The sequence below is a fragment of the Lethenteron reissneri genome, chromosome 15, assembly GCF_015708825.2.
Source record: "Lethenteron reissneri isolate LAM-NWPU_2019-01 chromosome 15, ASM1570882v1, whole genome shotgun sequence".
Taxonomy (NCBI): Eukaryota; Metazoa; Chordata; class Hyperoartia; order Petromyzontiformes; family Petromyzontidae; genus Lethenteron; species Lethenteron reissneri.
The window spans coordinates 10,771,403-10,784,985 of NC_083793.1; the positions used below are offsets into that span (position 1 = coordinate 10,771,403).

The 13,583-nt window shown below is 49.7% G+C and overlaps 2 protein-coding genes across 2 annotated transcripts in view; both read left to right on the top strand.

Moving 5' to 3' along the window:
* Nucleotides 1-13,583, top strand: part of COL7A1 (collagen type VII alpha 1 chain) — a 274,004-nt gene that overhangs the window by 252,200 nt on the left and 8,221 nt on the right. The window lies entirely within an intron of this gene.
* Nucleotides 116-13,583, top strand: part of LOC133342701 (copine-8-like) — a 71,402-nt gene continuing 57,934 nt past the window's right edge. The window contains 1 exon segment of the mRNA XM_061552033.1: nt 116-1,450. Within this exon segment, the coding sequence (XP_061408017.1) occupies nt 1,341-1,450 (110 nt within the window). The 5' untranslated portion in view covers nt 116-1,340.

Consider the following 13,583-nt stretch of genomic DNA (forward strand, 5'->3'; position numbering starts at 1 on the left):
GTGCCGAGACTTCTCCGGGACAAGCGCTGTTCAGCGAGCTCCTCTGGAACGGCAGAGCACGCGAGATACGAACCGGAGCAGAACGCCCCCCTGTGCTCACAACAACCCAGCAGCCCCTCTCAGTCGGCGAGGATGCATGCTGCTCCTCCTAATTGTGATTAAGCTCTTTGTTGTAATCAAAAGCATCTCCTCCTCCTCCTTCTTCCCCGTGCTGCCTGTGACCACAGTGGGTATAGCTGGAGACTTCCTTTTTCCGCCTCTGCGTGCCGAGCCTGGCTCTGACATCACTCTCTGGGAAGCACACGCGCTCCTGGCTCGTGAGCGGCGCGAGGCAGCGCCCGGAAGAGAGCAGGCGGCGTGCCCACGACTGACAGACAGTCTGGGAGATAGCGAGGGGGAGAGACGCACACACACTCACACACGCGGCGGAGAGCGAGACCGGGAGGTTCGGCGGACGAAGAGTGAGACCGAGAGACTTGCAGACGGACGGGGGAGACGGAGACGGGCGGAGAGACACACACACAGACTACACACACACAGACTACAGACACACAGACTAAAGACACACACACAGACTACACACACACAGACTACACACACACAGTGACTACAGACACACAGACTACACACACGCACACAGACTACAGAGACACACAGACTACAGACACACAGACTACAGAGACACACACACAGGCTACAGACACACACAGAGACTACAGAGACACACACACAGACTACAGAGAAACACACAGACTACAGAGACACACACAGACTACACACACAGACTACACACACAGACTACATACACACAGAGACTACACACACACAGAGACTACAGAGACACACACACAGACTACACACACAGAGACTACAGACACACACAGGCGGAGAGACACACGAGCTCAAGCACTGAGAAACAGACGAACGAACAGACAGATAGACAAACGTACACAGACGCACTGAGTGACAAACCTCCAGACCGACAGATAGCCTCGCCCGACTGAAAGCCCGACTCACTGGCAGGCACACGAGCAGACAGAGACAGGGGAAAGAGAGAGAGAGTCGGACAGAGGCAGGTACACACACAGACATACACGCGTGCGGACAGAGACAGGGGGTAGAGAGAGAGAGTCGGACAGAGGCAGGTACACAGACAGACAGACAGACACGCGTGCGGACAGAGAGGCATCGCACGGATGCCCAGAGACTCAGACGCGCATCTCAGCGGTTGAGTGATCACCGTAAATCGCTCCACTGAACTCTACCCGACCCACCCCACCCTCGGCGCTCCTCCGCGGGCACTCGCCTCTCGCAACAAGTTCCACAGCGAAGAGGAGGACATGGCAGAGAACAAGAAAGGGGCGAGCAGTGGAGTGGCCTCCATCGGGGACTTTGACCCCCTGCAAGCCAGCGCGCCCGCCACCAAGGTGGAGGTGAGCGTGTCCTGCAGGTGAGTCTGTCCGGAGTGTCCAGCAGTTGATAGAACATGATAAGTGCTTCACGTGCGTCTCCTCCTTCAGCTCGACTACATGTGTGCCCAATGTCAGCTTTCTAACTCTTCTCTAAGTGTGTTAAATCATCTGATCTCACCCCCCCCCCCCCCGCTATTTTGTGGAGGGGAGCCCACAATGGGGGCCCAAGGTTTTTAACATCGACTTGGGCAGAAAACGTCTTTGGCAGAGGTGATGGCCAACGGTCGAGACTAACGACGGAGTGGCAGGCAAAGGATGGAACATGCCCGAGAAGACGTCCACGGAAACCGCGGAGACGGAGCGACGAAATGAGATCGCGCGCAGCTCTGTGGATGGATTCTCGCATCGCGAGACCGTGGGCCATCGGGGGTGGTTAGGGGAGGCCTCCATCCAGCAGTGGATAGATCATGGCCCAGGAATTCGCGTTCATCCTGTGTCAACGTGTTTGGGCACGCGTTTGTTTGTGTGTGCTTACGAAATACAGCGATACCGGGCGCGATTCCGGGTGATTTGCTCAAACGCCGCGTGTGCGTGTATCGACCTGTGCAGACGTAAGTCGCTCTGCGTGTTGTCTGTTGGTGGTTTCCATTGGCAATGCAGGTTCGTAAACCGCGTGCTCTGCATCTCGCTTGCTCTCACGAGCACAGCCACGAAATGTGGGAGGTTCGTTGAGAATAGAAGGGAGGTGGAGGGAAGGACATCTCTGTTGCGAATCGGTTATGGTTGATAGTATATACTCCAGGCTTAATGTCTCGTTCAATATTGTGTGGGCCGCTGGTGGAAAGGGCACGTGATTCACAGCCAGAGTGAGGGTGATTTCAGGATGTGTGCCAGATCCGGAAATATTTGTCGAGAGAGCCCCGTCGACTGCTGCAGTGAAGCGCCGAACGTACTGTACCGGAGATGAAGACGAAATGGTCCTGAATTTGCCCGATCTTATCGGATCTCAGACGCTGAGCGGAGTTGGGCCTGGTTGGAAATTTGGACGGGTGACCTGCACCGGTGACCTGCACCAGGGACTTGCCAGCTGTAGGTAGCGTGGAGAGGAGATGGCGATGCTGGATATCACGCGTTCTCGTACGCGTGCTGGTCTCATTCCACATGAAGGCTGACCGTTATGAATGGAATTGGCCACGAAAAAAAAGCCTCATCACGTAAAAAAAAGATGTGTGTACATACTCTTTGGTTATTTCAGTAAAGTCACGTGGGTATAAAATAAAATAAATCACGACGTTTCTGGCGCAACACAAGCGCTTGTGACTTTACCGAAAGAACCAAAGAGTATGTGTGTACACTTAATTTAGCTCAATTCCAGGTCTGAAATTTTTTTGTAAAAATATATATTTTCGTTTGACCGTCATGCATTGAACGTCGCTCTCAAGTGGCAGAGAGGGTGGGAAACTGCTGTCTCCTACTGAGTGGAAGAAAGCTCACTTGAAGGGATCTCAGATGTAGTTTCCTGATATGGGGCCGTCCATAAATGACGTCACGCACCTAGGGGGGGGGATCAGACATTTGTGACAATGTGTGACGAGGGGGGGGGGGTGAGAAATGTGACGTAACATCAAAATGCGCAACTTTAAATAAATATAGACAACACGTTCTACTTCATTAAATAGACTTTTTCATAAATGTTTTCTCCTACAACATCAGAGTGCAGCGCCACATTAAATACGCACTACAATGACAATAGTTTAAGGCGATTTGAAGCATGTTTTATTTGGGGGGGGGGGCAGAGCTTTGTGACGTCGTATTTGAGGGGGGGTCTGACTTTTTGTGACGCCGTGTGACTAGGGTGGGGGGGGGGGGACTAAAAAATCGTCCAAAATCGCGTGACGTCATTTATGGACGGCCCCTATCTACTTCTACGGGCCATGAACGGACACGAGGCTTGATGGTTGTTTAACGATACCTGCGCACGCTGGCTGGTCGGGGCGAGTTTATTCAGGTTTAACTCGCCCCTCACCTGAGCCACAAGCCCGAATCGAACTATCGTCGCGAGGGTTCATGACGCAGGGGAAAAACAAACCCTTGAGCACTTGAACGTGCGTGTGTGTGGTTTGATGTAGGAATAAAGATAAAATCGGGCTAACGGTGTGTGCATGTGGTCTTTGGTCACGTTGGCGTGATGGCGCAAACACCAAAGTCACCTCAGCCGGTGACAAATAGGAATGTCAAGTAAGAGTATTTGTGACGTGGCTAATTATTCTGACAGGGGGGAAGAGACGCGCGTCGTTAAGTCAATTTTATATTTGTTTACAGGCGTCGGCGCCAATCGCGTTAACACTCGACAACAACAACAAAAAGTTAGAACATTCTAAACAATGAGTGTAAGTACATATTTACTTTCCATCTATAGCAGGGTTGGACAACCTTTCAAAGACGAAGATAAACATTTTTTGTCTTTGACCCAAATAGTTCGAGAGCCGCTTTACACGCAGAGAGAGCCACTTGTACACAACACACAGCAGTAGCAGCAGCAGGTGTACAGGAGATAACGACACACATTCTGACTTTAAAAAACACAAAATAGGCGATGGAATAAACTGTGCCTAATCAGTGTTTGTCACCCTTAGGTATTCATTAACAACGCAGTTTGACTGTTGTACATTTCATCGCCACCAAGACATCCCACAGTGACCCACTCCATGTCAGATGTAATACATTGCTTATTATCTCTGCGTTAAATGATGTTTAGGATTTCATTTGTTTATGACTTTTAAAAAACGGCTGCCCGTGAGAGGGTCAGCGAAAGAGCCACGAGGGGTGAGGCCAAAGAGCTACGAATCGCAGCTTGCAGACCCCTGCCTGAGCTATCCTCAGAGTAGAGAGATGCGGGTCTTGAGGATTCTACCCTCGACTCAGGCGCAGCTCCACTGCCGAACAAAAGTCCACATCAGCACGCCTCACATCCAGCTCTGCACCGATGCGTTCGAACATACAATTATGATTATTGTCGTTTTACTCAGGAGAGCCTCGGCAAGTCCCAAGAGGAGCCCGCCAAGTTTTGTCAGGAGGGTGGCAATGTTGCCACGCACGTAATCCCAATCGAGCAATTTGCAGGTAACCGTTCAGCATTTGGGATGTTTCGGCAAATATCAGAATCATTGTGGTTATTTTTTTTGTTAGCTAAATCAAATCATGGTTACATTTTATATTGCACGAGCTTCTATTTAAAAAAATAGATATATAGAACTCACGACAATTCATGTTGTTGTTGTACACTTTGTCTGCACCTCCGATTAACACGGTTGGTTACGTACGGTGCGAAAGAAGTTCAACATACGTACATACGCATGTACAGTATATGGGCAATTCTATGGTAACGGTATAACAAGACCACTATCCAGGCACATTAGTCATGGCAATTATGTGGGCTTTATTTATGTGCGTGCACCAGCCTCCTGTATATGTCTGCGGGCAATTCCACGGGAACGGAATTACAAGACTGTCACACGGGCATATGAGATACGTCGTGGACTTGGAATGGCACCGGGAGATAGAGAGAGAAACGCACAGATCATGAGAATGTACGCGCGGGTTAACGATATCGTTCCAACCGCTAGCACAAGTGGGCTTGGGCAGTACACGTCGCGAGAAAAGACGGTCAAGACTTTACGATGGAGCGGCGGCAGGCCAGGAAAGGGGCACGCATGAGAGCGTGTCCGCCGCGGAGATGGAGCGGGAGAAATGTGTGCAGGTCCTGGGTCGAGTATTGCCTTGGAGGACCGTGAGAGATTGCAGCTTTCGTGCAGCAGCAGTGGATTGGCTGGTGATAATGATGATGGGTGGCATAGACGTTTATACATATTTATTATCGCAAACAATCCACAGTGACAGAATTGCAAAAACACTATCGTTGTTGTGTGTATTGCACCAGATTTTTTTTTATCAACCATAACCGTGAAAATGACACGTGCGTTAATTTATGTGATTTTTCGGAAGTGGCTCGTGGGGTCAGAGCGCTGAGCCGACACCGCTGTGACCCTGAGTTTGAATGCAGGCAGCCGCCAGTGATTAAGCCAGGTTCTTAAGTGTAGAGAGCTGATAGTCTCAGCTCGGTCACCAATGACTGAACGTAAGAATAACAACGCATACAATTTGGTACTGCACTTAAATTGGTTGAATTCCAGCTCGGGCGAGTTAAAATCTCAGTTTGACTGCCATGCGACGAACGTTGCTACCACACACAGAGCGAGTGGGAAAGTGCTGCCCTCTACTGTGTGGACCAGAGGTCACTTGAAGGGATCCTAGGGGTAGCTCTGTGGTATCTGCTTCCGCGGGTCATTCTCGGACACAACGGATTGCACTCGCTGTGCGAGTTACACGAATGGATTTTTCGGCTCGTGATATGTTGCCGAGAGTAGAATCAGGATAAAATTTTGGAGGAAATTACCAAAAGAATTTAGATTAGATTTTATGTGACTGTCAGATTCTGTATTTCAATCTGTAATTCCATTATCGTTTAATTGACAGCTTATATATATTTATTTTAAAACCCCTGTAACAGCGGACCAGTCTTTAATAAACCCAGGGCATTGGGGCCAAGGAACACACTGTCTCCGGCGAGCGTGTGTGGGCAGTTGTGGATGGAGGAAGGGAATTCCCCCCAAAGCGCAGCGGGAACGTGGAGGAAAATGGGTCATGGCCACCTGGGCAGACGGTGATGATGAATGCTCCTGGAATATATATATTTTTTTCCCTTCTGCTCCCCGCGCTCGCCGGGTGCTGCTAGCAATGGCTTCCTTGCGATCTGGCAGTACGAGGGCACGACGACACGTGGCAGTATCGGACGCTGCCACGTTGTGGACGGTCAGCACGCTGGACTTGCGACGCAGAGGGCACCGGTCCGATATCTCGCCATGCGGCCGTTATAACGGCGACCCGATCGCTCGCAGTGCGTAGAGCCAATGGGCCTCCTCGGAGCACATCAGAACTCATGTCAGAGACATCCAGCAACCGCTGTATTCTACAAACGCAGGGTGGGAAGTTGCCCGTCATTCTGCCTGTACACTCTGAGCGTGCTCTGTGTGTGCAGACTCTCTGTACATTACGTTTGTACACTCTGAAATGTGTCAAGCTGTTTAGGGACAATTTAATAATCATGCAAAAATGCCCGGATATTTGGTGATAGTCTGCATAGATGATCAAGAAGTCCGTGCGAATAGCTATGAGGCAGGCTCTGTGAATTTAAATAAAAATGTGAAATGTTGTTACAGAGGAATCGGAATCTGATATTGCGACAGTTGGCATATTGTGATAATGGATATTGTGTCGTATCGTACCAAGACATCTGAGCACTGCTGCACTTTCGTTGTCGCAATTCACGGTGGAAGTCGTCAATTCTTCCGCGTGCACGCTCTGTCTGGAAGCCCTGTACACTCTGTGCGCTCTGAAATGGGTCACGCTGCTTTTGGGGACATGCAAATATTCCGTGCGGTGTGTTCAGGCAGACTCTGTGAAAGTTCAAGCAGCCTGCATGAATTCTGGATTTTCCTTTAAGCAACAAAAATGTTTTTTTCAGTGATTTGCCCGACTGTGATCCATCTTTCTACATTTACCAGTATTGTCAATTCAACTGCAAGTTGTCATTACGTGTTGTGCAAGCCTGATGATTGATCTATACACCACCGAATCAAATTGAGGGTGCTTACTACATCATGCTAACTACCTTGCCTGGTATACAGGAGGTCGTGGGTTTGTAGGTTCGATCCCGACTCTGAAGACTGCTGTATATTTTGCATGTTCTCCCCGTAGTTGCATGGGTTTTTCTCCGGGACTTCGGGTTTTCCCTCCAAATTTAAAAACATGCGTTTAGCGTATTTGGCTGCTCTACATTTCCATGTGATAAGCCAATTTGTTGAGCTATCATTTGCGGTCAGGTTGCTTCTGAAAAATAAGCGAATATCTCAGTGGGCCTTACCTGCTAAATTAAAAAAAATGGTTTAGTTTATATGGGGCCCACATGGACAGCTAAACGCACATAATCTCTACTGTAATTAAAATCAGTATTCTCTGTGTCACGTGTGACGCAAAGACAAAGATCCCTCATATAGCCTTAACAAACTGCTTGGGCAAGTGCTGTTAGCAGGCATCTTTCAAGGCCGGCATGGCACACGCGGGGAGGGTGGCCAGCACCTTCGTCTCCAAAAGTGGCGATGTTCATACACCGCACCAGGTACTCATTTGAGGCTGAGTCGACCTAACGGAGGTGTTGGCCATGAGCGGGAATCCAACCCGTGTCGCCAGGTTAGTAGCGCAGCACGCTCACCGCTACACTACTTGTAACACAGGCACGCACACACACGCGCGCGCGCGGTCGTTAGCTGAATTTGAATCGGTTTTCTTTAGATCGCGTGGGACCCACACTTGCACGCACACAAGGGCTGTCTCTCAATTTCTGTCAGCACTCCTTCACGCGGGACGCGTTTAGCAATCATCAGGCTCGTGCGACGCGGAATAACGCAATTGGCATTGCAAACGTAGCGGGGTCGCAAGGACCGGGGTTCGGACAGTCACGGTGCAGCGCCATGCACGGCTGGATTGACCGTCGTAACATGGTCCCCACGACCAGGTTCTAAACATTCTGGGGGAGGTCAGAAAATCCTTGGCAGCCAGAGATTGCTGGCGATTTCTGGCGCCCTGCGCATCGCCAATAAACTCTTGCCGCGGGCAGAATTGTGTATTGGAAGAGTTGTGTGGGAATTTATGGTTCCATATAGCTTTAGGCACGGGGGCAATAAAGGTGGCATGCACAGGTGGTGTATACACAAGCAAGCAGTGGTGGCCACTGGCTAAATATATTGGGGGGGTTGTGAACAGGGAAAGGGGGGAGGTATGGGAGATACATGGACGTGTATGTATGTTATGGAAGTAACAACGGTAATACTAATTGCCGCTAAAATAGCATCGCAACACGAGCAGCATCGAGCACATGCAGCAGTAAAATATAAAATGTATGAGAATAAGGTTAGAATTATAAAAGCAAAGTTTAGAAAAAATCATTATACACCCGGCCGGGTGTTGTGGAAAGCCCTCTCCTATTACGAGGGTGATTTAAGTGCAGTAACTGACATGTGTAAGCGCAGCAAGGGAGCTGGTAGTGGCTGCTCACGTGGCCTGTAACCCAGCACTGTGGAGGCAGCAGCGAGGGTTGGTGGATCACCGCACTGATGTTGTGAATCTCCCTGCCCGTGAGTGGTGGGCAGTGGGGACGTGATAAGCCAGGGCTCGCCAGGAGAAGGAGGTACAGCAAAATGTGCACTTTGACCTGTTGCAGCTGTGTGCAGGATAGAGTGTTGCTCCTTCACACGCATGAGTTTGCTCCGGGTGCTCCGGAAAATATGGTTGCAGCATCTGGACATATGGCAAACCAGCACGCCGGATTTGGCTGATGAGACGAAAGAAGGTCTACATTTTGATTTAAAGCTTTCGTGACTGCAGGGATGATGATTGCTTCTTCTGCGTGGCTCCGGTCGCATCCACAGCCACCACCGCCCTCTCTGTGCAGCGTTGGTGCCAAGTGCTGAGAGCGAAGGGCGCAGTGGTATTTCCTAACGTTATGCAACCGCTGGCTGGGGGTCTCCAGCTACATTCCAACTTATAAATACTGCACTGGACAAGGCTTCATCGCTACACGAACGAGCAGACTGTACGTCTCTTTCCCATATCTGTCAATATAAAATAACAATATCAGCAACAACAATATTACTTACACAACCCTTCTGGGAGTTGTGTAATTTCAGCAAACGTTAATTTCACCGGCATGGCCTACGTAAGTGCAGAGCAATAAATCTAAAATGTCATTGAGGTGGTTGAGCCAGATGATTGCGTCAGGAGGAGCGGAGCGTTGCATCGCTACGTGACGATGCCTCCTTATTCGTGCGTGTGAATCGGCCATTGAGCCGTTGCATGTTCGTTCCATGGTTTCTGTTCTGGGTGGCCACAGTCGCTCACCTGAGATTAGTAAATTTCCCATTTGTCCGTCAAGTGTCTGCATCTGTCCATGGTTAGTGCAGTGGACGCAGTTGAGGATTGTGGCCCATTACCTTCGTGGAAGATCGAGGCCACGGATCTTCCGCGTCGTCGGATCGTTCACGACTTCTTGTAAACTCCATTCGGCTTTTAAATAATTATCATCATCATCGGGGTTTTCGTCGCTTTGTTGAAGGTTAAGCGCGTGTGTCCAAAAAGGGCCTTGCTGCGTGACTTCAGGCGGCGGCTGGTGAGGGGACGTGATTGAGATCCTCCAGGTGGAGGGGCGCGATGCACGTTTCCCACCATTCGCTTGCGTGACAACACGGGGAGCCAGCGAGCGCGCTGGGGTTTGACTCTGGGGTGCCAGTGGTGTATCACCACGTGTGCAGTTGGACATCAGCAAGTCGAGTGTGGCTACTTCTCTGATCCATACCGGTGCTGCACTTTGCTTGGCTCGCGAGCACACGAGCGGAGCCGTCGCTGGTGTCCGTGGCTCCGATGCTGGTGCTTCCCCACCCCAGCTTTGTGTGCTTGGCTCAGCTTGTGGACCAGGTTGAACATTGCCTTCGCCTTGGTGGTGGAAAGGTCGGCCCGCGGGTCCAGCTTCTCTCTCCAGGATTGGTCGCAGTGGGGGGGGGGGGGGGGGTCACGTTCGTCGCAAGAAAAAAAAGGCACTCTCAAGGTGCACGCCAAGCGTTCCCGTTCTCGAGATGGAATGCGGGGACCGTTGTTTTGTGGGCGTTTGGCCTGAGCCTGCATTTCCGGAAATATCCCTCCACGGCGGTGTTTGGGTCCCTGTCAAGGTGCACTCGGTGTCGTTGAAGGTGGCTGCTTGTGTTGCCAGCAGCATTGCTTCAAGGCAAGCAATACTCTGGGCTGGTTTTGACACGTGGCGTCTCATCAGCAGAGTCAGGCTTGCTTCAATCAATGCTGGCGAACTGTCGGTCTTACAGACAAGGACCCGCTCGTTACACTCCGGGGCCCGAGTTCGACGCAAAATTATATTACTATAATAAGCAGACGATAAGACATATTGTCTGCTTATTTATTTCGTTATTTATATTCTCTCCGACGACGACGCTAATGATGTTGTTATTTTTGTCCGTTGGCATCAGTTGAGCCTTGTCTTCCCGTTGTTGTCATGGCGATTAAATTTGCCCCCATTCGCCCAGCGAACACATTCCTGGGATACTTTCATCAGCGACGTGGGCGCGGCGTCCCCGCGGTTCTCATGAAAGATTAATCCCGAGTGAGAAAAAGAAACATGTCGACGCGTTTGGAGATGTGAAATGTAACTTCGACGAAATATTCTGTGCGGGATGTGAGAGTGCACATGTACAGTCAGGTGTCATTGGCATTAATTATCCAGCGTCTCCCCAATTCTGGGGTGCCACCGTGGCTAGGAGATGTTAACTACCTCGCCTGGTACGCAGGAGGTCGTGGGTTTGATCCCGACGCTGACACCTGCTGTATATTTGGAGTTTGCATGTCTCTGTGTCTCATCATCATCATCATCACGGTGGCTAGGAGATGTTAACTACCTCGCCTGGTACGCAGGAGGTCGTGGGTTTGATCCCGACGCTGACACCTGCTGTATATTTGGAGTTTGCATGTCTCTGTGTCTCATCATCATCATCATCACGGTGGCTAGGAGATGTTAACTACCTCGCCTGGTACGCAGGAGGTCGTGGGTTTGATCCCGACGCTGACACCTGCTGCTGTATATTTGGAGTTTGCGTGTCTCTCTCCCAGTGGTCGCGTGCATTTTCCTCCGGGTCCTCCGGTTTTTCCCTCCACATTTACAAACACGTGTTTTTTGGCGGCTATAAAATCCCACGCCATAAGCCACTTTGTTGAGCTATAAATTGTGGCCAGGTCGCTTCTGAAAAAGATCTATATAGCTCAGTGGGTCTTACCTGGTAAAATAAAAAACATGCATATTTAATCCGGTTAAGAATAGACTGACTTTATCTCGTTTTTACATCGCCTGCCTTCGTACCCATTCGTTTGTAATCACCTCCCTCCCCCACAATTCCGGCGATCGATCCGATCAAGAGCCCATGCTTATTTCCCCTCGTTCGTGCCGTTTCATTTGTCTTCTGTCTCGTTCGCTGCATATTACTTGTTTTTAAATGTACCTGTTAGGAGATGAATTTGCATAACCGTTAAGATCGGGGTATAGGGGCCCTTTGAGCCAAGGAGCTCGTTCAAGGGTGACCCCAGAGCGGAATGGAGGAGGAAAGGGGGAGGAGGGAGGCAAAGGGGTGTGGGAGGGGTGGTGAAAGGGAAGATACAGTGCAGAAAAATGCAACATATTGTGAATCATTCTTACACGCGCATCAATGCACGCATTGTAAGAATTGATTGTCATCGTTGATTCACCATTCAATGCCTCGTAGAGTGAAACGCCACACGTGGCCCTGGCGGCAGAGCAAGGGGCTGGCGGTTGGAAAGGTTGCTAGTTCACATCCTGGTTGGGGCTAGCGTCCCTTCCCATGGGATCGATAACATTAATTATCACACTTTTGTAGGGAAGTCAACAGCGTTTTTTCTTTTTCTGAACAGACTCACATTCACCACAGGAAAATGTGGAATTTCCGTCACTGGCTCAAGTCAGGGTTGTGAAGGGGAGATAAGAGCATCGAGGCTTCAAATGCTCAGTTGAGAAATGAATTTTCCATTATTGACTTCCACTCCCTGCGTAATGTTTGGCCCGCGCCTGGCCCTCACTCTGCCCAGACCTGCTTGCCAAGTTCCAGCTTAAACTGCCAAAACCGCTTCGGGTTTGGCCAGGGGGGGGGGTGGGGGGGGTTGAGAATGTGGACGGCACTTCCACAATTTCGGGGAAACCTCGGCCAGCCGTCATCGCCGCGACCCAGCAGACGCACAATGGCTGGACCGACTAATGTTGTTGGACTGGGATTTACCCCGAAGCAACTGAAAGTAGCATGCTTTGGCATTGGCAGAGATGATATTTACCAGTTGATGAAGATACACTGATATATAAACAGTATATCCATGGGTGGGGTTTGGGGGGGGGGCACCGAGGGGGGCAATGCCCCCCCCCCCCCAACTGGGCACCTTTATTAATTTGTTTTCAGTAGTTTACAATTAAGATCAAACATAAATAAATTATATCACCCGCGATTCATAATATGAGGGACAAAGCGAACCCCTGCCCCCCCCCCCCCAAATATAGAAGTCAAACTCCACCTGTGTATTTATCCAGTCTCTGTCATTGTCGTCATCATCATCCATGGTCAGCCCACTGTTGGATGAAGAGCTCCTCAGCCCGACGCCACTTCTCACGATCTTGCGATGCACTAATCCACCGAGTGCGTGACACACGAGCTGAATTCATCACTCCATCTCACTGGTGTTGTGTCATCTCTGATGCATTCCATTCCTTGGCGATAGATCCCGCATGAAGCCAAGCGTGGCATACCTAACAGTGAAGTTGCATTCCTTGATGCTCTTGTCATGTATTCTGTCACGTAATTGTACTCTCAACGCTGTGAAAGTAATTTCACCGAGCCAAATTACATCAGAAGACATATTTCTTCTTCTGATATTAAGATGTATTTGCACGGTAATTCTATTTTGCTTATACCCAGTTCGTCCTGATATGATTATGATGGTGCTGTTATTATGTTTCCTTGCTGAACTTTGCTTTACGTATTTAAAAACAAGTTCGGTGAATTCTGCCGTGGTTAAACAAAATCAAACTAAACCATGAGAGTGATGGGAAAACTCAACACGTTTGTTGGTTACATCGCGGCCTCAAAAAGGGAAAAATACAATCGGTGACGTTTCGGACAATGGCCCTTCCACAAAGCAAATGATGTCGAGGCCAGAGAGAGTAAAATGAATTTGAGATTGCACTTTGATAAAATAAAAATTAAACATTATTTATTTATGGCTTATCAATAGTTACCTATCAGTAATTATTGAGCAAGCAGAAACCCCCATTCGAAAGTAAAATCATAAACCGTTGCTGGCACCTGCTCGAGTGACCGAGTTGCGTCTGGCCAGTGAAAACACCTCTTGTCGAAAGGTGCGTTGACTGAACAATGATTGGTCTACCTCTGGTGGCCATGTGACCTCTGCCTGCGCTCCGATTGGAAGGCATCAACC